At 47.5% G+C, this 22,131-nt stretch overlaps 3 protein-coding genes across 4 annotated transcripts in view; 2 read left to right on the top strand and 1 right to left on the bottom strand.

Moving 5' to 3' along the window:
• LOC149278109 (uncharacterized) overlaps positions 1-22,131 on the bottom strand; it is a 705,984-nt gene that overhangs the window by 236,051 nt on the left and 447,802 nt on the right. The window lies entirely within an intron of this gene.
• Positions 1,588-10,216, top strand: LOC149278124 (class II histocompatibility antigen, M alpha chain). 2 transcript variants are annotated; one of them, XM_089502368.1, is made up of 5 exons: positions 1,592-1,701; positions 2,659-2,925; positions 6,067-6,357; positions 7,887-8,015; positions 9,383-10,216. In XM_089502368.1, the coding sequence occupies exons 1-5, from the start codon at positions 1,608-1,610 to the stop codon at positions 9,385-9,387; spliced, it is 786 nt and encodes a 261-aa protein (XP_089358494.1). In that variant the 5' UTR covers positions 1,592-1,607; the 3' UTR covers positions 9,388-10,216. The 2 variants fall into 2 exon arrangements, with proteins under 2 accessions (XP_089358495.1, XP_089358494.1); XM_089502369.1 differs by lacking the exons at positions 7,887-8,015; positions 9,383-10,216 and adding an exon at positions 6,476-6,655 and having other exon boundaries at positions 1,588-1,701.
• Positions 14,785-20,954, top strand: LOC149278123 (HLA class II histocompatibility antigen, DM beta chain-like). Its single transcript, XM_089502367.1, has 6 exons — positions 14,785-15,034; positions 16,029-16,313; positions 17,374-17,655; positions 19,434-19,553; positions 20,277-20,312; positions 20,706-20,954. The coding sequence occupies exons 1-6, from the start codon at positions 14,980-14,982 to the stop codon at positions 20,711-20,713; spliced, it is 786 nt and encodes a 261-aa protein (XP_089358493.1). The 5' UTR covers positions 14,785-14,979; the 3' UTR covers positions 20,714-20,954.

Raw genomic sequence — 22,131 nt, 5'->3', positions numbered from 1 at the left:
TTTATTGTTCTTAACCTCTCTAGCAAGCCTGAGTTCCTTCTGCGCTTTAGCTTTTCTGACTCTACCCCTACACATACCTGCTATTTCTGTGAATTCCTCTTTGGTGATTTCCCCCTTTTTCCATTTCTTATACATCTTCCGTTTCAAACTCATCTCGGTTGAAAGTTCCTTAGTCATCCATCCTGGTTTCTTGAGACACCTCCCGTTTTTCTTTCTCACTGGAACTGTTTGAAATTGTGCCTTCAGTATCTCCCTTTTGAGAAAGTCCCATCTGTCCTGAACTCCCTTCTCTTTTAATAATAATAATAATAATAATAATAATACTGTTTGTTTATAGCCCGCTTTTCCAAAGAGATCAAAGTGGTTACAACAAAGGTACTACACAATGTACAAATTTACAAACAGCATCCACATTAAAAAATCCATGACAATAGATCAGAGTATTAAAAACAAGATAAAAATTACAAGGTTAAAAACCGCAACAATAACTAGCTTAAAATGCTAGTGTAAAGGGGAGAGAGCAGAAATCACAGCATCTGGGGGAAGGCCTGTTGGAAGAGGAAGGTCTTCAGCTTCTTCCTGAACAGGTCAAGGGAGGTAACCGAGCGGAGCTCGCCGGGAAGAGAGTTCCAAAGCTGCGGGGCAGAGTTGGAAAATGCCCTCTGTGCAGCCACGGTGTACTTCATATCAGGAACCCTCAACAGATTATATGGGGAGAGGCGGTCCTCCAAGTACCCTGGGCCCAAGCCATTTAGGGCTTTATAGGTCATTACCTTGTATTGGGCTCGGAAGCGAATGGGCAGCCAATGAAGATCTTGCAAAATAGGTGTTATGTGGCTAGTCCTGGAGCATCCAGGGACTAACCTAGCTGCCATATTCTGCACTAATTGAAGCTTCTGAGTTTGGTACAAGGGTTGCCCCATGTAGAGCGCATTACAGAAATCCAATTTTAGAATCATAGAGTTGGAAGAGACCGCAAGGGCCATCCAGTCCAACCCCATTCTGCCATGCAGGAAATCCAAATCAAAGCATCCCAGACAGATGGCCATCCAGCCTCTGCTTAAAGACCTCCAAGGAGAGAGACTCCACTACACTCCGAGGAAGGAGTGTGTTCCACTGTCGAACAGCCCTTATTATCAGGAAGTTCCTCCTAATGTTGAGGTGGAATCTCTTTTCCTGGGGCTTGCATCCATTGCTCTGGGTCCTAGTCTCTGGAGCAGCAGAAAACAAGCTTGCTCCCTCCTCAATATGACATCCCTTCAAATATTTTAGTATTTTAGTATTTCTGACCACGGGATCACCCTCAATACTTCTCTAGGTTTACTGAAATCTGCTCTCCTAATGCACACACGCGCGCGCACGCACACACACACACACATATATATACACATACACATATATATTGCCCCCCCCCCCCCCTTTCCTTCTCTCTCTGCTGCTGGTGCATCTGCCCTTCAGAGCTTGGGCCCAGCGCCTTCTGCCTGGCAACCGGTGACGAGGAAGCGCTCCGGAAGCCCATTGGCTGCTGTGCAGGGGCACTCTGCCTAGAGGGGAAAGCCCAGAGTTTGGGGGGTTTGCCTTGGTTCAAGGGGGCAGAAGGGGTCGCTATGGGTCCCAGGCGGTGCCCAGGGGGGCTCCTGGGGGGTCTGCTTTTTTTCTGGGGGGCCACAGGAGGAGGAGGAAGAGCAGATGCAGCGCAAGGTACCTGGCTGACTTTGAGTGTTTATGTGTTTCAGTAAGCAATGAGAATTTCCAGCACCTTGGAAACTTGGAAAAGGAGTTGGCAGCATGAGCTCTCCTAGACTTAAGTCTACTTCGTCAGATGCAATTGAGGACGTAGACTTCTGCATCTAGGAAAGTATTCCTGCTGCCAACTTCTTTCAGTCAGTCTCAAAGGGTCTGCAAGATCTCTCCACATACTGACTCCAGAGACTAACAGGGCTATGTCTTTGTGTGCGTGTGTGAACTTGGGAGGGCTTATTATGTCTGTTGTTCTTGTGCTTGTTGTTGCTAAGTGCCTTTGAGCCAGTCTCAACTCATGGCGACCCTCTCTCTGGATGAGACGCCTCCAAGACCCCCTCTCCCTCCTCCATTCCTGCTCTGCCCAGGTCCTGCAAAGTCATGGAGGACCCCCCCCCCCGCTCTCTGGCCTGGGGCCTTCCTCTCTCCCTCCTCCTCCTGCCCTCCGCCTTCCCCAGCATTACACTCTTTTGCAATGATCCATCATGCCTTCTCATGATCTGGCCCAAATACGACAGCCTCAGCCTGGTCCTCTTGGTCCTCTTCTTCCGGGGAGCTTTCCGGCTTCATCTGCTCCAGGACCCATTGGTTTGGCCTTTTGGCTGCTGTCCATGGGGTCCCCAGCCCTCTCAGACCCATAGAACCCTAGAGTGGGAAGAGACACCTAAAGGGCCCTGATCCAGTCCAGCCCCCTTTTGCCATGCAGGAACTCTCACTCAAAGCATCCCCATGGACAGAGCAACAAGGCAGGAAATACAGAACACAGCCCTGACAGTGGAAGGGAATGGAGTCTCCTTCCTTGGAGGTCTTTGAGCAGAGGCTGGGTGGCCCTTGTCCTGTTGGTCGGTTGATTGATTCATTGATTAATTGATTGGTTGTTTTCTCCCCCCCCCCCCCATGACCCAATCCTTTGGCCAGAGGCTCCCTCCCACCTCTTTTCGGAGGTCTTCTCCTGCCAGCCGGACTCCCCCTTCCTAGGCCTGGCCCAGACGCTGGACGATGAGCCGCTCTTCTGGTTCGACTTCCCGCGGTCCACCTGGCAGCCCCGGCTGCCCGACTTCCAGCCCGAGGAGAGGAACCGGACGTCCCAGGTTCGAATCCTGAAGCTGGCCCAAGTCTGCAAGGCAGCGCTGGACAACCTCACCGAAGTCTCCGAGGCGGGCGCCCACATGCCGGAAGCCAAAGGTGGGAGCCAGGCAGGCAGTGCCAGCCCAGCACCCCCACATTTCCCAGATCCAGCTTTCCTCAGGAGTCTGATTTGAGTTGAGGTGTCTGTATTGCTACCTTGACGGTCCCTGCTGCCCTGAATTTCATACATTTTTCCTAGGCAGGTTTCTTCTTCTGAATTAAAGCCTAAAAGCACTTAGAATTCATTGGCAGTCTCCCATCCAGGTTCTATCCAGGGCTGACCCTGCTTAGCATCCAAAATCAGACGGGAATCTGGTGCCCATTTTAGGGTATTTAGACCTAAATAGAGTTTTCCAAGGGCGAGAATCCCCAGAGATAGCTTTGTCACTTTCTTGCTCTGAAATACCGTCTACAGCACCTGGGATTCATTGGTGGTCTCCCATTCAGGTACCAACCATGGCTGACCCGGCTTAGCTTCCATGATCAGATGCGATTCTGGTGCCTTTTGGGGAGTTTAGACCTGTCCTGACCAGGGTTTTCGTAAGAGGTGGGTCTCCCATCAAAGTGCTGACCAGGGCTGACCCAGCTTAGCTTCCATTCTCAGATGGGAATCTGGTGCTTTTTGGGGTATTTTGGGTGTATTTAATTAGTTAAGTTAATTTATATCCTGCTATTTTTCTTATGCAGCCCAACGGGGCTCATAAATTTCACTTAAAGTGCAATCAAAACTATAGCTAATATTGTACAAAAGTTTTAAAACAATTAGTCCCATTTAAATATATATATATATATATATATATTCCCCAAAAGCAGCTAAATTATAAAAATAATGATTGGAAAAATATATCCAAGCGCAAGACTTCTGCCAGAGACACTGCCTTGCGTCCCGAACCGGGAGAAAGGAGGAATATTGATTAAAGAAATTAATTTATCTTCTTCATTTAATTAATTTTGTGCTATTTTAAATAGATGATTTTAACTGTTTCTTGTGGTGACATTATAAGAATGTTTTTATCTTTGTGAGCCGCCTTGGGTCCCTTTTTGGGAGAAAGGTGGCAGAGGAGAGTAATTAATTAATTCACATAAAATAAAATAATTGAAATAAAAAATAAATAAAACAAAATAAAAATAGTTCACACTCAAAGGTCTGAATAAACAAAACACAATAAAGGCTCCTTGCTGTTATAAACGTCTCCAAGTCTTACCTATCCAGCTTCCCCTTTAATTTCTCAATACTCAAAAGGGAGAGGTCAGATACAAATAAATATTTATTATTATTATTATTATTATTATTATTATTATTATTATTTCAACAGCATCCAAACTGATTTAAAGGTGACCAAGTTCAAAATTAATATTCGATCAATTAATTGCGGCAAGTCCTTGCAAACCTTCCTTTGTGAATCTGGGCTGCTAAGTGTTAAGCGATAGTTTGGAATTATTTGCAAGACTGCCTTTGCCTTTCCTCCATGGAGTTCCTTGAGAGTAAACAGCTTTTGCACTTCAAACTCTGTTTGCAGCAATAAAAGCAAGCTGAGGACGAAGATCCTCAGAGTACCCAAGAGGACAGGATCTAAATTCAAAATGACCTGAACAGACTAGAAAGCTGGGCCAAAGCTAACAAAATGAAATACAATACAGAAAAATGTAAGGTACTGCATTTAGGGCAGAAAAATGAAATGCACAGATATAGGATTATGAGGGACACCTGGCTGAATGAAACTACATGTGAAAGGGATCTGGGAGTCCAAGTAGACCACAAGTTGAACATGAGGCAACAGTGCAATGCAGCAGCTAACAAGGCCAATGCAATTTTAGGCTGCATCAATAAAAGTATAGTAACTAGATCAAGAGAAGTAATAGTGCCACTGTATTCTGCTCTGGTCAGGCCCCACCTGGAATATTGTGTCCAGTTCTGGGCACCACAATTCAAAATGGATGTGGAGAAACTGGAGCCATGTGTCCAAAGGAGGGTGGCTAAATTGGTGAAGGGTCTGGAAACCATAAAGCCCTATGAGGAACCCCTTAGGGAGCTGGGAGAAAGTTAAGATGTGATATGATAATTGTTGTATTTTATATTTTACTGTTGTCAACCGCCCGGATTGGTTTCCCATAGGGCGGTATACAAATAAATATTATTATTATTATTATTATTATTATTATTATAGCCCTGTTTAAATATTTGAAGGGATGTCACATTGAGGAGGGAGCAAGCTTGTTTTCTGCTGCTCCAGAGAATAGGACACAATGGAGCAATGGATGCAAGCTCCAGGGAAAGAGATTCCAGCTCAACATTAGGAAGAACTTCCTGAGAGTAAGGGCTGTTCGACAGTGGAACACACTTCTTCCTCGGAGATTGTAGTGGATTCTCCTTCCTTGGAGGTTTTAAACTGAGGCTGGATGGCCATCTGTCAATGGGGACATTTTGACTGAGAGTTCCTGCATGGCAGAATGGGACTGGACTGCATGGCCCTTTTTGGGGTCTTTTCCAACTCTATCATTCTATGATTCTATGCAAAGAGAAACTAGGACATTTTAAAAGCTGCTGGAAATGTGGGAAAGCAGAGGATTAATCGGGATTCTCTCCGCAAAATCTGTATTTTTGGAGGGTTTGCAATGGAAGTAAGCTGAGGACAGAAGAGGAGGAGGAGGAGGAGGGAGAAACTGGGACATTTTAAAAGTGGCTGAGGAAGTGGGAAGGCAGAGGATGAATCAGGACGGTTGCAGCTGAATTTGGATCGTTGGAGGTTTTGCCATGGAAATAAGCTGAGGACAAAAAGTGGGAGGAGGAGAAAGAAACCGGGACATTTCAAAAGCAGCTTAAAAAGTGGCATGGCAGAAGAATAATCAGGAGTCTCCCCGCCAAATCCAGATTTTTGGAGGGTATGAGGACAAAGGAGGAGAGAGAAACAGGGACACTTTAAAAGCAGATGAGAAAGTGGGAAAGCAGGGGAATAAATGGGATTCCTTTTGACAGATTCGGACGGTTGGAGGGTTGCAAGAGAAGGAAGCTAAGGAGGAAAGGAGGAGAGAGAGAAACCGGGACATTTTGAAAGCAGCTGAGGAAGTGGAACAGCAGAGAAACAATCCTGAGTGTCCCTGCCAAACCTAGGTCCTTTGTGTTACCTTTTCCCATTGTGGACGACCTCTTTCAGAGGATGCTGACCCCTTCTCCTCCTCTCCTCTGCCCCATTGCAGGCACCCCCCAGTTGGAGGTCTTCACCCTGCGGCCACTGGAGCTGGGCCGTCCGAACACCTTGGTCTGTGCGGTCAGCAACCTCTTCCCGCCTTCGGTCAAGCTCAGCTGGCAGCTGGACGGGGAGCCCCTGCCGGATGAAGCCCCCGGGCCCCGGGCCCCCCAGATCTACCCGGTCCTGGGCCTTGACTTCCAGGCCTTCTCCTACTTGGAGGTCACCCCACAGCAGGGCCAGGTCTACAGCTGCACCGCCAGGACCCCCCGGGACACGGCCACCAGCGTGGCCTTCTGGGGTGAGTGACCGCCACCAAAGCCCCTGGCCAAGTCCGCACTGCGGAAATTAATGCACATTAGCACCGCTTTAATTTCTTTTCTTTTTTCCCCTAATATACATTTTTATTCAATTTTCAGAGAAACAGATATACAATTAACTAATAAACGTATATACATATCGGACAAACAAAACAACAACAATACAGTTCAACATCATGACACTTCCAAAAGACTTCAGGAGACCAACTCTTCACTGATTCATAAATTTATCTTCCTTTCTGCATATTCTCTTCCAAATTAAATTTTATTAATTGTTTACTCTTCCTGTTTCTACAGCTTTATCTCATATTTCTAATACAACAGAGATCATATCATAAAGTCTTACAACATTTACCTCCTATTCTTAGTGATCTTCCCCAACGCAATCCTACATATCTATCGACCGGTCATTCCCCCATTTCTTCTTTATTTTCCCCCCAATCATTGGTCTTAGTTTTCTTTAATTCTCCATTTAACTTTCTTGATAGGATATCGGTTTCATCAGTTTGTATTTCTTTTCTTAGTTTCCAATATCTCGCATATACCAACCCGGCTGCGAACACCGCTTTAATTTCCAGAGCGCCATCCTCTGAGGATCCTGGGATTTGTAGTTTGCTGCAGCAGTGGAGCTCTCTCTGACACAGGAAGGCTGAATGTCTCACTAAAACTACAAATCCCAGGATTCCAGAGGAGGATGAAGAGGAGGCTATATCTGCACTGCGGAATTTAATGCTGTTTGAAGACGCTTCAGTTGCTGCGGCACCAACTTATGATAATCCTGGGATTTGTAGTTTGCTGCAGCAGCAGAAGTCTCTGGCAGTGGAAGGCTGAATGACCCGCCAAACTACAATTCCCATAATTCCTTAGGAGGAGGAAGAGGAAGCTGCATTTGCATTGTAAAATTTAATGCAGTTGGTTTTAATTTCCGTAGCACTGTCCTATAGGGATCCTGGGATTTGTATTTTGCTGTGGCACCGGAGCTCTCTGATGGAGAAGATGGGATGTCCTGCCAAACTACAAATCCCAGAATTCCAGAGGAAGGGGCAGTTGCATCTGCACTGCAGAATTTAATGCGGTTTGATGCCACTTTAACTGCCACAGTGCTGTCCAGTGGGAAACCTGGGATATGGAGTTAAGTGAAACAGCCTTCCTCTGTCATACAGAGAGCTGGTGCTGCAGCAAACTACAAATCCCAGGATTTAACATAGTTTGATACCGGGAATCCTGGGATTAGTACTTTGCTGTGGCACCGGAGCTCCCAGACAAAGGCCAAATAGCTCGCCAAACTACATATCCCAGAATCCCAATGCAGGTGCAACCTGGTCCACTTCCTACCTCACATCCCCCCTGGGCTGCCTCAGAAAACTACAAATCCCAGGATTTCTATACAATGGCACCATGGCACTTGAAGTGACGTCAAACTGCATTAATTACACAATGTGGGTGCAGCCTTCCTTCCTTCCTCTTTCTTCCCCCAGGGACCCCAAGTGACCCCCTATTTTTTCCGCAGTCCCCATGGACCCTATCGACCCTGAACTCCTGGCGAACGTCCTTTGCGGCCTGGCGTTTGGTCTGGGCATCCTCTTCACCATTGTGGGAGCCATCCTCCTCTTCCTCACCTTCCGGGTCAAGGAGACAGGTAGGACCCTGGAATTTATAGCATCTGCACTGCAGAAATAAATGCAGTTTTTGATGGCACTTTAAGTGCTGTCGCTCCATCCCTTTGGAATCCTGGGATCTGTAGTTTTTGCCAGGCCTTGAGCCTTCTCTGGATGTATCCACACTGTAGAAATACATGCAGTTTTGACACTGCTTTAACTCCCATGGCTTCCTCCTACAGAAATCTTAGGATTTGTAGTTTTGCAAGGACTTTATAGCCTTCTTTGGGTGCATTCACACGGTAAAAACAATGCAGTTTGACACCACTGTCAAGTGCTGTTAACTCCGCGCTAGGATTTGTAGTTTCTCAAGGTTCTTCACGCCTTTTCTCTGCCTGAGAGTTCTGGTGGTTCCTCATCAAACTACACATCCCATGGAAGTCACAACGCAGATGCACCCCAAATCTCTCTTTTTTCTAAGGGTTGCCAGATTAAAAACTGGAGAGGGGGCTCCAGCCCTTGGCAAAAGTTGCATAGGAAAGGGGATACTGCACCCACTTTTCCCTTTTGTATAAATTGTGTAAATTTGTTTAAAGATAACACAATTTCAACAGGGAGAAATGTAAGGTACTGCACTTGGGGCAGAAAAACTAGATGCACAGATATAGGATTATGGGGGACACCTGGCTGAATGAGATTTATCTGTGTGAAAGGGATCTAGGAGTCCAAGTAGACCACAAGTTGAACATGAGTCAACAGTGTGATGCAGCAGTTAACAAGGCTAATGCAATCCTAGGCTGCATCAATAAAAGTATAGTGTCTAGATCAAGGGAAGTCATAGTCCCACTCTATTCTGCTTTGTTCAGACTCCACCTGGAATATTGTGTCCAGTTCTGGGCACCACAATTCGAAAAGGACATTGAGAAACTGGAGCCATGTGTCCAAAGGAGGGCGACTAAAATGGTGAAGGATCTGGAAATATGAAGGGTCCATGAGGAAAGACTTAAGGAGCTGGGGATGTTTAGTCTGGAAAAAGTCAGGTTAAGAGGTGATACGATAGCCCTGTTTAAATATTTGAAGGGATGTCATATTGAGGAGGGAGCAAGCTTGTTTTCTGCTGCTCCAGAGAACAGAACCCGGAACAATGGATGCAAGCTCCAGGAAGAGATTCCACCTCAACATTAGGAGGAACTTCCTGACAGTAAGAGCTGTTTGACAGCGGAAGATGCTGCCTTTGAGTCTCCTTCTTTGGAGGCTGTCTTTAAGCAGAGGCTGGATGGCTATCTGTCAATGGGGATGCTTTGATGGAGAGTTCCTGCATGGCAGAAGGGGGTTGGACTGGATCAGGGCCCTTGAAGTCTTTTCCAGCTCTATGATTCTAAATGGTTTTCTCTTGTCTCTTCCTCAGAGTGATCTGTCCTGAAGGCCTGACAAAGACCCTTGGAGGAGGAGAAGCGGCCGCTTCAGGGGCCCCCAAACGTGCCCCTGGTACCAACCCACTGTGGGCTGGGTGGGTGCATTTTGTGGCCCCATGCTGTGAGATCGAGGTTGCCCCCCCCACTTGGCCCCGGGGTCACTCGGTCCCTTGCCCACCTCAAGAGAGGTCCCCTGCCAAACCATCCTCTCTTCTTCCTCCAGATTTGGGGGGCTTCCTGTCGACCCTCCCTCTGTACCCCCTCCGAACCCCAATTTCTGGCTGCTCTTCAAAGCTGTTGCACCACAGAGAGGAATCCGTGGGGATGTGCTCCAACTGTCTAGATTTGGCCGGGAGATTCCTGCTTAATCCTCTGCCATCCCACTTTCTCAGCTGCTTTGAAAACGTCCTGGTTTCTCTCTCCTCCTCCTGCTCCTCTTTTGTCAGCTGACTCCCATTGCAAGCCCTCCAACGCTTTGCATTTGGAAGTGAGATTCCCAATTAATCCTCTTCCATCCCGCTTTCTCAGAAGCTTTTTAAATGTCCTGGTTTCTCTAAAGGCACCAGACTCCCTTCTGATCTTGGGAGCTAAGCAGGGTCAGCCTTGGACAGCCCTTGGATGGGAGACCACCAAGAAATCACCAGTGCTTTCAGGCTTTATTTCAGAGGAAAGAACTGGCAAAACCATCTCTGAGAGGGATCCCTGGCCTAAGGAAACCCTCATAAAAAAACCATGGAGTCACCATAAACTGAAGGCACAAAATTCACACACAGAACCTGGATCCCAGAAAGATACCAGAAAGAACTTAATAAAATACTTGGAAACCAGATTTGTGGTTGTTTTTCTGTATTTGTGTGTGAAACCGTTTTCCTTGCAGCTCGTTCCTTTTTGGCCGCATCTGCACCGCAGAAATAAAGTAGTTTGACACCAGTTTAACATGCTATGAAATCCTGGGAGTTGTAGTTTCTCTGCCACAGAGCAAACAAACTACAAATCCCAGGGTCCCCATGGGATGGGGCCATGGCATTTAAAGCAGAGTCGGACTGCTTTATTTCTGCAGCCTGGCAGCTGCTTCTGATGCTTTAAGACCATATCGTAAAATTAAAAAAAAATGTTTCAAATCAATCTGAAACCAATTTAAACCAAACCAAATACAATAAATAAATTAACAAAAATAAAATTTTGAGGATGTGAAGATAAGGGGGCATTTTTTCATATTAATATGATTTTTAATATGTAAGTCGGTGGTGCTATGTATGTAAATTATAATAAAAATGTTAAGTGGTGGACTTTTAAGAAAAGTTACAGTTCTAAGAGTCACTGTTTAAATAAATTAAATAACATAGATTGCAAATGACACACAAAAATTTTTCCTGAGCATTATGCATCTGCACTGACAGAAATAATGCAGTTTGGCACCACTTTTAACTACCAGGGCTCCATCCTAGAGAAACCCTGGGATCTGTAGTTTTGCAAAGGTTTTTAGCCTTCCTTGGGTGCATGCAACCACAGAAATAATGCAGTTTGACACCAATTTAACTCCCCTGGCTCCGTCCTACATAAATCCTGGGATGTGTAGTTTTATGAAGGCCTTAGCTGTCCTCTGGGTCCATCTACACTTCTGGAATAACGCAAATCAACATCACTTTTAACTTCCAGGCCTTGCAAAACTACAAATCCCAGTATTCCATAGGACAGAGCAGTTTCACTTAAAGAAGTGTCATGCTGCATCATTTCTACCTAGAGAAGTCGAAAGGCCTTGCAAAACTACAGATCCCAGGACTGCATAGGACAAAGTGGCGTCAAACCGGATTGTTTCTACAGTGCAGATGCACCCTCCTTTGAAAGAAAAACCCAGGACAAAATTCCAAGAAACAAAACAGAAAGTGAAAATGCCTGAAAGCAAATAAAGGAAGCAAAGAGGCAGCTTTGGTTTTTCAAAGAGGAAGCGTGAATCTGTTCAAATATTAAAAAGGAAGAAGGAGGAAATGTGGGCGAAAAGGAGGCTTTTTCCTGAAAATGTGATTAATTTTGTTGCACGGAAAAGTGAAGGCGTTCTCCTTGGCAGAGCAATGTTTTAGTTCATTACTTGTTTGGTTTGCACTGCCAACTAGTCAATAAAATAGTAATACTTATTTTATTTAATGATAGATAGATATTGTATAATCATAGTAGAATATAATTATGTTGTTGTTGTTGTTGTTATAATTGAAGAAGTCAAATGACTGAACTGTTTGCATGCTTCCCAGACCGCTTTGTTTCTGATGCTGCTGCTCCTGCCCTTTTCCAAAGGGAGCTTCTTCTTGGCTTCTGGAAGTTAAACAGCTTTAATTTCTGAACAGAATTAAATTAATTCCAGAAAGCATGTTTCTCCAGGCCTTTGGCTTCACCTGCGGAATCACAAACCCAGGAGAAAGATAGGAACGACCCCCAGGTTTGGGAGTGCTGGGGTCTTCCTTTTCTCTTCAAGGGGGCATGGTCCTTCAGGGGATCCATCAGAGGCCATGTGAGGACCGGGGATGCTGGGATTTGGAGTACAAAGTGCCCAGAGAGCACCAAGATGAACACGAGTCGACAGTGTCATCATGGAATCCTAGAGTTGGAAGAGACCCCAAGAAGGGCTCCAATCCAATCCAAGCCCCTTCTTCTTCTGCCATGCAGGAACTCTCCACCAAAGCCTCCCCATTGGCAGATGGCCATCCAGCCTCTGGAACTTCCTGAGAGTCAGGGCTGCTTGACAGAGGAACACACTCCTTCCTCAGAGATCATAGAATCATAGAGTCATAGAATCATAGAGTTGGAAGAGACCACAAGGGCCATCCAGTCCAACCCCCTGCCATGCAGGAAATCCAAATCAAGGCATCCCCGACAGATGGCTATCTAGCCTCTGCTTAAAGACCTCCAAGGAAGGAGACTCTATCACCTTCCGAGGAAGGAGTGTGTTCCACTGTCGAACAGCCCTTACTCTCAGGAAGTTCCTCCTAATGTTGAGGTGGAATCTCTTTTCCTGGAGCTTGCATCCATTGTTCCGGGTCCTGTTCTCTGGAGCAGCAGAAAACAAGCTTGCTCCCTCCTCAATATGACATCCTTTCAAATATTTAAACAGGGCTATCATATCACCTCTTAACCCTCTCTTCTCCAGGATAAACATCCCCAGCTCCTTAAGTCTTTCCTCATGGACCCTTCATATTTCCAGACCCTTCACCATTTTAGTCGCCCTCCTTTGGACACATGGCTCCAGTTTCTCAATGTCCTTTTTGAATTGTGGTGCCCAGAACTGGACGCAATATTCCAGGTGGGGCCTGACAAGAGCAGAATACAGTGGCACTATTACTTCTCTTGATCTAGACACTATACTTCTATTGATGCAGCCTAGAATTGCATTGGCCTTTTTAGCTGCCGCATCACACTGTTGACTCATGTTCAACTTATGGTCTACTTGGACTCCTAGATCTCTTTCTGTGCATTTCATTTTTCTGCCATAAGTGCAGTACCTTACATTTCTTTGTGTTGAATTTAATTTTGTTAGCTTTGGCCCAGCTTTCTAGTCTATTCAGGTCATTTTGAATTTTGATCCTGTCCTCTGGAGTATTAACTATTCCTCCTAATTTGGTGTCATCTGCAAATTTGATAAGTATGCCCCCAATCCAGGTCATTGATAAAGATGTTGAATAACACTGGGCCCAGGACAGAGCCCTGTGGGACCCCACTGGTCACTTCCCTCCAGGAGGAAAAAGAGCCATTGTTGAGCACCCTTTGGGTTTGGCCTCCTTCCTTGGAGGCTGTGTTTAAGCAGAGGCTGGATGGCCCCCTGTCAATGGGGATGCTTGGATGGAGAGTTCCTGCATGGCAGAAGAAAAAGGGGCTTGGACTGGATCAGGGCCCTTCTTGGGGTCTCTTCCAACCCTAGGGTCCTAGGAGCCCCATTCACAGAGGCACATTTGCAACCCCGGCCTCCCTCTCCTCCTGGGCCAAAGTCCTTCTCCAGAAGCAAGGGAGGCCTTGGAGAAATTTAGGACTTTGGGGGGGAAGTTGGCCCCTTTTTGGAGGAAGTGAAAGTGGCCCTTTTAGGAAGGCAGTCAGACTCAGGGCCTGGGAGGGAAGAAGCCAGAGGGAAGTGGCAGCAGCAGAGGAAGAAGAGGAGAAGGGGGGCAAAGGGGGCATCCACACGGCGGAAATAAATGCACTTTGACCCCACTTTAAGTGCTGTTGCTCCATCCCTGTGGAGCCCTGGGATTTGTAGTTTTTGCAAGGTCCTTAGCCTTTCTCTGGGTACATCTCCATTGTTGAAACAAATGCAGTTTGAGACCGCTCTAAATGCTGTCATTCCAACTTATGGAGCCCTGGGATGTGTAGTTTTCCAAAGTCCTTAGCCTTCTTTGGGTGCATCTTCTATACTATAGGAGTAAAATCCCTTGGTGAGAGAAAGGCAGGATATAAATATTGGAAATAAATAAATAAAGTAAAAGAGGTTCTGTTGCTCCATCCCTGTGGAGCCCTGGGATTTGTAGTTTTTGCAAAGTCCTTAGCCTTTCTCTGGGTGCATCCAGAACCTAGAAATAAAGGTAGTCTAACACCACTTTAGGTGCTCCATGTTGAGGAACCCTGGGATTTCTAGTTTTTCCAAAGCCTTCAGACTTTTCCTCTAAAGGGACCAGTTGCCTGGCAGAACTACAGATCCCTGTAGGATGGAGCCAGGGCAGTTAAAGGGGGGGTGTCCAAAGGGCATTGTTCCTGCCCTTTGTGTGCACCCAAAGAAGGCCAAAGGCCCTGGAAAACTACAAATCCCAGGACTCTATATAGGGTGGAGCCACAGCAGTTAAAGGGGTGCCAAATTGCATTATTTCTTCAGTTTAGGTGCACCAAGCAAAGGGTAGACATCTGGCAAAACTACAAATCCCAGGATCATATAGTAAAGTGGTGGAAAACAAACTCCAGAATTCCATATAGGGATAGAGCTGCAGCACTTAAAGCGCCAAGCTCAAGACGTTTTCAAAACTATAAATCCCAATGTTCTGTAGAAGCCAGGGCTTTTAAATTGGTGCCAAACTGCATTTATTTTTACCCAGAGACCATTGCAAAACCGGCATCATTCCTGTAGTGCAGATGCACCCAGATGTGGCCAGAAAAACTACAAATCCCAGGATTCTATATGCATTATTATTCCTAGATGATGGAGCCGCAGCCCTTAAAGCGGTTTCAAGCCGCATTATTAACTCTTCCGCCGTGCAGATGATGTTGCCAAAAGCGGTCAGTGCTGCAACAGTTTCCTTCTGGAACTCCGCAGCGGATGGAATCTCCCCGGCGACTGATGACGCGGCGCCGCTCTCCGTCCCCATTGGCTCCCCAGGAAAGGGCTGAGAGAGTGGCTTTCGTTCCCTGCCCCTCATCGCCCCCCAAGGCAAGGGGCCCCTAGAGCAAGTGTGTGCAGCAGCTGGGAGGCTGGGGGCATTTTAGGGCCTGTCCCTGCGGAACTCCTGGCCACTGGAGGCTGGCAGTGGGCCCATGGGGAGGGCAGCAGGGGGCCAGTAGGGCCAAGGGCCAGGAAGAGGGCCATTCCTTGGGGGTCTCCTGCTCTGGAGAGAACTGGATGGGGGTCTTCAGCCCTTGGTGGTCCCTGGCTCTGGGGGCCCTCTGGCCAGCAGGTAAGGAGAGCCAATGGAAGTCAATGGGGGGGTCTTTGGGAAGTTACTTTTGGGACCCCCTCCCCTTGCCCTGAGGCTGAGAGAGTGGAGCCCCCGGCTATTGGGGGGAGTTTGGGGGGAGATCCAGCCTCCTCGGTGGCCTCTGCCCATACGCAGAGTGCCATCCCTCCTTCCTGGGGAGCAGTGCAGAGCTCCTTCCTCCTTTGGCTTTTGCAAGGAAGGACATCGTAAGGGGAAAACACCCCCCTTCAAAAAAAAGAAAGTGGGAAGAAAGTGACAGTGCAAAAGAGTTGGGAGTGGGGGGTCAGAGGAGGGGGGGAGCTCCCAGCAACCATTTTGTCATTTCGGTGGGTGCATCTGCCCTGTAGACCCAAGGCAGTGGGACCCCACTTCCTCTCTCGCCCTCCGTCCCTGAAGTCACTTCCATCGCAAGCCCTCTCACCGCCTCCTTTGGGATGAATCCTCTCCTTTCCCACTTTCTCCGCTGCTTTTACAGTGTCCCTCTTTCCTTTTCCTCTTCCTCCTTCGTCCTCAGCTTACTTCCATTGCAAGCCTTTCAAATGCCCCAAATGGCCAGGCAGAGTCCCGGTTATTCCTCCGCCTTCCCACTTGCTCAGCTGCCTCTAAAACGTCGCAGTTTCCTCCTCCTCCTCCTTTGCCCACAGTTTACTTCAGGTGCTGCAAAAATCAGATTCTTATATCCTGCTTTTCTCCCAATATAGGACTCAAGGCAGCACTCAGATTAACCCATTTGCAGTGAATTAACTCCCAGGGGAGAGGAGAGGAGGGTCCAGGTTGGTGCCCTTCCCAGGAAACCCAGGCAAAAGCAAACTGCAGCCTTCCTCGCTTATCCCTTTTCCCATCTTGACCAGCCCCTGGGGTCGCTTGACCACACGCCATGAAGGGACACTGGTGCCAAGAGAGTGACCCTTTGCGCTCCTGTTTCCTTGCCCTCCTTTCTCTCCCCCGTCCCTCTCTGTCCCTCTCTGTCCAGGGGCCTTTGTCCTCCAGCTGGAGACCGACTGCTTTCTCTCTGCCACCGGCCAAGTCCTCTGGACCAACTGGACGCTGACCTTCAACAAAATCCCCTTCATCTGCTACGACAACGACTACCAGCAGTTCCTGCCCTGCGGCCTGGGGACCTTCTATCCCTGGGACCAAGTGTCCTATCAGCTTTCCCAGCAGCTGGATGCCACTGGCCCTCCCCAAGGACCGGCTGCCTGCCAGGCCTGCCAGGGCCAGACCCAGTCCCTCTGGAGCCAGACAGCAGACCGCTGGAGTGAGTAAACGGCGGGGGGGGGGGGTTGACCGGAGGCCAAGGAGGTGGGGGTTACATGCAGTGCACTGGTTTTACTGGATAGAGGGGGAAAAGTCCTCCAGGCACTAACTCCCTGCAGGATCTGACAGGCCGGGGGTTTTAAAAATGGGAAATCTACCAAAGTGACCCCAAGTGAGAATGGACAGAAGCTGGGTGGCTATTGGTCAAGGGGGCTTGGACTATGTATCCCTGCATGGCATGACTTTGGACCGGGGTCTTTTCTGACTCCTATGAAGTAGAAGGGCATGCTGATTTTGCGGTGAAAACAATTACAGCGGGGCTCTCTATTTAAGCATCCGTGGACCGCAAGCCCCATTGGCCTCAGTGGCAGCCTGTGTCTGGTGCCACCATTAAGTACAACAGGACATGAGGTCCCACATTTTTTCATATCCGCAGGGTGGTCCCAAACAGATTCCCCTCCAGATACGATGGTCTCACTGAATTTCTTTATTAAAAAGACAGACAAAGAAACCAGCGGAACAGTCTGTATTCAGTGCAAGCTGTTTCTCAAAGTAGAAATGGGGGGAAATAGCACAGGAGCTAAAAACCCTGCTCCTGGCTAATCTAAGAAGGGTGTAGCTAAGTTCAAGAGACTACAGGCTAAAACACACACAAATGGATTTCCTCACCCTCCGATTTGAAGAAGAGGACTGGAGATTGGAGCAGCAGAAGGCAGGTCTCACGGAGATACTCTGTATTTGACTTCTTGCTAAAGTAGGGGCAGTCCCCTAAAAGTGATGGGGACGCCTCTGGATGGGGCAAAACATGGCCTGAATGTTGTTCTTGAGAGGGTTCAAAAACCAGCCACAATATTGGACTGGGTGGCCCTTGGGGGTCTCTTCCAACTCTGATTCGATGATTCTATGGTTCTGTATGCTACATCCTAGCAAGTGATGGCACATGCTAATCTGGCAAGTAAGGGCACATACCATCCTGGCAAGTGATGGCACAGACCAATGGCCTTGGGGATTCAGTTGACGTTTGTACTGACTCCATCTTCCCCCTTGCTTCCTCTCTTCAGCACCCCCAAATGTCCTTGTTTTCCCGGTCACCCCCCGGAACACTCCATCACCCATCATGCTGGCTTGCGTTGCATGGGGCTTCTACCCGCCTGAAGTGAACATCACCTGGTTCTGGAACGGGGCCCAGCTGAAGGACAAAGTGGGGGCCCTCACCCTCAACAACAATGGGGACTGGACCTACCAGGCTCGGCGGACGCTGCCGGTCGACCCCCAACTCGGAGGGATCTACACCTGCAAAGTGGATCATGTCAGCCTTGCAGAGCCCATTGCCAAGCAGTGGGGTCAGTTTTGGGGATCGGGGCTGGAAAATCAAGACACGCTGATAGGATACCCTCCAAGAGTTCCCCTTTGGCAGGGACAGCCGCACGCAACCCTCTGCCGCCCCACTTTCTCTGCTGCTTTTAAAGTGTCCTGGTTTCGCTCTCCTCCTCCTTGGTCCTCAGCTGACTTAAATTGCTGCAAACTGAGTTGACAAAAGTCATTCACAGTCATTTAACTCTATGGTTCTATTACACTTGTCCCTCCATATTCGCTAGGGTTAGGGGCACAAGACCCTCGTGAATATTGGGTTGGACTGGATGGCCCTTGTGGTCTCCTCCAACTCTACAATTCTATGATTCTATGAATATGGAAAAACAGTAAATAACAAAAACATTATGCTTTTTACCTGAGAGGACACCTCTCTAGGAATCTCTAGGTCCTCCAGGGCTACTCTGTGGTCAACGTTCTACAGATACTGACCATAGAACTACGCTGGAGGAGCTTCAAAGGCCTAGTAGAGTCATTTCTCTAGGAATCTCTAGGTCCTCCAGCACAACTCTGTGGTCAACGTCCAACAGACACTGACCATAGAACTGCGCCGGAGGAGCTACAAAGGCCTAGTACAGTATTCTCTCTAAGAATAACCTCTAGGTCTTTTTAGTGCAACTTTTAGTTAAAGTTGACCACAGAGTTGCATTGGAGTACCTAGAAATTCCTAGAGAGAACATATTAATCAAATCCGCGAGTAATCAAATCCACAAATATCAAAGCTGCAAATATGGAGGGATGAGTGTATTCTATTAACTCAGAAGGGAAGGAATCTTGCTCTTAGGTGCAAGGCTTTCCTGAATGCAAGCCATAAATTCCTGTGTTTCTGTGCTTTCTTTGGAAGTACCTGGGAAGCAATTGAAGGAAGATGCTTGATTCATTTGTTACTGCAGCCTGCAAAAATGATCCGGAGGATGCATACATTTACTTATACAATGGGATCTTATAGCACCTTTGAAAGCATTTTTCAAGGACTTGAATCTACTTCCTCAGATGCAGGAAGTGCCTAGGAACAGATCTTCATAAACAGGAATCTGAAGAATAGACCCAACTCTATGGAAGCTTATGCTACCGATGTCTTTTTTTCTCTCATTCATTCTCAAGGGTGCCGCAAGATCCCTTTGCAGACTGATCCATCCTAGTATGGCGATGTCTTTGGATTCTGTGCATGGGTTTTGTTAGCGTCCTCCTCTTCCTCCACCCAGCAGCTGTGGAAGCAGGGCTCACCCTCCACTCTGCTCCAAATCCCCTGGAGCAAATCTCACCTCCCCAAGTAACTGAAAAGGAATAATCCCTCATTTAATCTTGCTCTGATGACATTTTTATTTTCAAGAGCAGAGTGGAGGGCGAGCCCTGGCCCCACAGCTGATGGATGGAGAGGAGGACGCAAGAAAACAAACGCACAGAACCTGAAGATGGCATTTTAAGGGACGCCATTTTACTATGCCACAGGAATTGAGTCTCCAGGAAGTTTGGTATCCATAGGGAGTCCTGGAACTAAACCTCAGCGGATACCAAGGTCCCACTGTATGTCCCATCATCCTCCCTGTATGTTTCAGTGGCAAGCTCTGAGCAACTGTGGGTGGTTTCTCTGAATGCCTGGCACTTAGTGGCATCTCCCAGAGCCATTGTCTCTTGATCTCAGGTTTTTGGCAACCCTAATTGTGACCCCCAGGTAGGGGCAGGGCACATCTCTGCTATTGGCACATCCACCTAGGAGGACATTAACACCTTCTCCTTCTCTCTGCAGCGCCCGGTTTGTCTCTGGACCTGCGTCTCAAAGTGGGTCTGGCTGTGGCAGTCTTGGCTGTGGGCACCGTCTTCCTCACGGTGGCCACCATCTTCTGGAGGAGGAAATGGGCGCCGCAAGGTAGGCCCCAGGGGGACAAAGGAGCGTCCGTGCCCAAAGCAGGCATCGCTTTCATACCCTCCGGCATTTCATGGAGGAAGTCCAGGATGCGTGCGGCTGAGCAACACCAAAGCATGGTCAAGAGGGCAAAGGTTACCTTAACAAGGAAGAACCCACAAGATATGAAAGGCTGCAGCAGTTTGCTTTTGCCAAAGTCCACAGCAAAGGGCAAGACTCTGCCTCCTTTAATCTCTCCACACTACTAAGTTAAGGGAGTACAAACCTTGATGATGGTGATTTCTAATGCACCCTTTCCCCCACATTGTGACCATTATTATTAGTAGCAGTAGCAGTAGTGTTTCCAATGCATCTTTTCCCCAGGTTGGGACCATTATTATTATTATTGTGAAGTCGAAGGCTTTCCATGGCCGGGATGCATAGTTCTTTGTGGGTTTTTTGTGGGGCTCTGTGGCCATGTTCTAGAAGAGTTTCTTCCTGACATTTTGCCAGCATCTGTGGCTGGCATCTTCAGAGAATGGGGACGCATGAGCTTTCCTAGACCTAAGTCTGCTTCCTCAGATGCATTTCCCACTCTCCACCAAATGCACCTGAGGAAGTAGATGGAAGTCTAGGAAAGCTCAGGATGCCAACTTCTTTCTTGCGTTGAGTCTCAAAGGGGCTGCGAGATCTCTCTGTATACGTGCATCACTTGTTAATCCAGGACTCTCATCTCCTTCTTTCCAGGTTACGTTCCTATTGATGGCAGCACCTACCCAGAAGGTAAGCACCCCGCAAAAAGCCAGTAAACTGAAGGAAAACACATGCATGCTGCATCCACACTGGAGAAATACCCTGGTTTGGCACCGCTTTAACTTTTATCTGGCTCAAGGCTATGGAATTCTGGGAGTTGGGGTATGTTGTGGGGTCCAGAGTGGAGCTCTCTGGACCCCACAACATACCCCAACTTCCAGAATTCCATAGCTTTGGGTTAGAAAAAGAATTAAAGCAGTGCCAAACTGGGTTATTTCTCTAGTGTGGATGCAGCCAAAACTTCTAAAACACAACAGATGTGAGAACTGGCACGTGCCAGCCACCCTGGCCATCCTAAATTTCCTTATAGGAAATGTATACCGTACTAATAACAACCCTCTCCTTTTCTGCCTCTTTCTGCAGGGCACTAAGGGGTCCCAATCCTGCCCCAAGCCATGCAACCGAGACCCATCCAGGACCCTCCTGTCTGGAAGCGAAGAGAGATTTGGAGATGTATTTCATGCTCCCAAAGCACCCTAGCTTTTCCATTTCCCAATCTGCATTTTATTTTCCCCATAAAACTGGAAGGTCTCCGCCTCATCTGCAGTTCCGTTGGACGCTTTTACAAAGCCAGTTGAGGCGCTGGAACGAATAAAATGCTTTTTGGAAACACCACAGTTTCATCATTTGTAATTCTGCATAGCATCCAACCCTTTTGCATTGCCTGACAAGAGTAGACCCATTGAAGCAAAGGGGTTTACTTTTGTGTAGGTGAGCTAATGGTTCTCTTCTTGCATGGGATAAACTAATGGGGAAAGCCTCTGCTGTATTCCTCATGCATTGAGGGGGGGACTTGTCTTTATTATTATTTTAAATTTGCATTTCAAAAATAAAAATGTGCATTTTAAACTGCAGTGTTAAATTTTGCATTTTAAAAATTAAATTTTAAAATTTGCTTTTTAAAAAGACTGAAAGCAGGCATGTGTGGCTCTGTGTGCCACTGCTGCAGACCTTCTGCCAAAGGAACACATATCCTGTGCATCCCAAGTCAGACTATTGAAGTCCGGTCCAGGCCAGTATTCCCACCTCTGGCTGGCAACTTCATTGGAGGATTCGTTTCTGGCCCCTCCATGGAGAGGCAGCCTCTATCCCTGGGCACCGACCTTGGCAGCAGAAGGGCAGGGATCGTCCCTCCCATCCTCCACCATTTGGAAGGGAATCCATGTAGTCCAGCAACATTGTCTCAGGCTGTCATGAGTCAAGAGTGTGATGCAGCAGCTGAAAAGGCCAATGCGATTCTAGGCTGCATCAATAGAAGTATAGTGTCTAGATCAAGGGAAGTAATTGTGCCACTGTATTCTGCTCTGGTCAGGCCCCACCTGGAATATTGCATCCAGTTCTGGGCACCACAATTTAAAAAGGATGTGGAGAAACAGAAGCCATGTGTCCAAAGGAGGGTGACTAAAATGGCGAAGGGTCTGGAAACCATAAAGCACTATCAGGAGAGACTTAGGGAGCTGGGTATGTTTAGCCTGGAGAAAAGAAGGTTAAGAGGTGATATGAGAGCACTATTTAAATACTTGAAGGGATGTCATATTGAGGAGGGAGCAAAGAACAGGACACAACGGAGCAATGGATGCAAGCTCCAGGAAAAGAGATTCCAGCTCAACATTAGGAAGAACATCCTGACAGTCAGGGCTGTTGGTCAGTGACAGATGCTCACTTGGAGTCTGGTGGAATTTCCCTCTTTGGAGGTCTTTAAATAGAGGCTGGATGTCCATCTGTCAGGTACCGTAAGGTACTGCACTTAGGGCGGGGAAATGAAATGCACAGATATAGCATTATGGGG

The sequence above is a fragment of the Sceloporus occidentalis genome, unplaced genomic scaffold (genome assembly GCF_023333645.1).
Source record: "Sceloporus occidentalis isolate IW3139 unplaced genomic scaffold, rSceOcc1.0.p SCAF_201, whole genome shotgun sequence".
In the NCBI taxonomy this organism is placed as follows: Eukaryota; Metazoa; Chordata; class Lepidosauria; order Squamata; family Phrynosomatidae; genus Sceloporus; species Sceloporus occidentalis.
Note: the sequence above shows the minus strand (reverse complement) of the source record. Positions and strands in the feature narration are given on the sequence as shown.

What these genes read in the sequence shown, in the direction of transcription:
- LOC149278124 (XM_089502368.1), top strand. Translation starts at nt 1,608, where the DNA reads ATGGGTCCCAGGCGGTGCCCAGGGGGGCTCCTGGGGGGTCTGCTTTTT. An exon ending in CCACATGCCGGAAGCCAAAG is followed by an intron (nt 2,926 to 6,066) that starts GTGGGAGCCAGG and finishes GCCCCATTGCAG; the next exon opens with GCACCCCCCAGTTGGAGGTC. An exon ending in CACCAGCGTGGCCTTCTGGG is followed by an intron (nt 6,358 to 7,886) that starts GTGAGTGACCGC and finishes TTTTTTCCGCAG; the next exon opens with TCCCCATGGACCCTATCGAC.
- LOC149278123 (XM_089502367.1), top strand. Translation starts at nt 14,980, where the DNA reads ATGGGGGTCTTCAGCCCTTGGTGGTCCCTGGCTCTGGGGGCCCTCTGG. An exon ending in GGGGGCCCTCTGGCCAGCAG is followed by an intron (nt 15,035 to 16,028) that starts GTAAGGAGAGCC and finishes CTCTCTGTCCAG; the next exon opens with GGGCCTTTGTCCTCCAGCTG. An exon ending in CCAGACAGCAGACCGCTGGA is followed by an intron (nt 16,314 to 17,373) that starts GTGAGTAAACGG and finishes TCCTCTCTTCAG; the next exon opens with CACCCCCAAATGTCCTTGTT.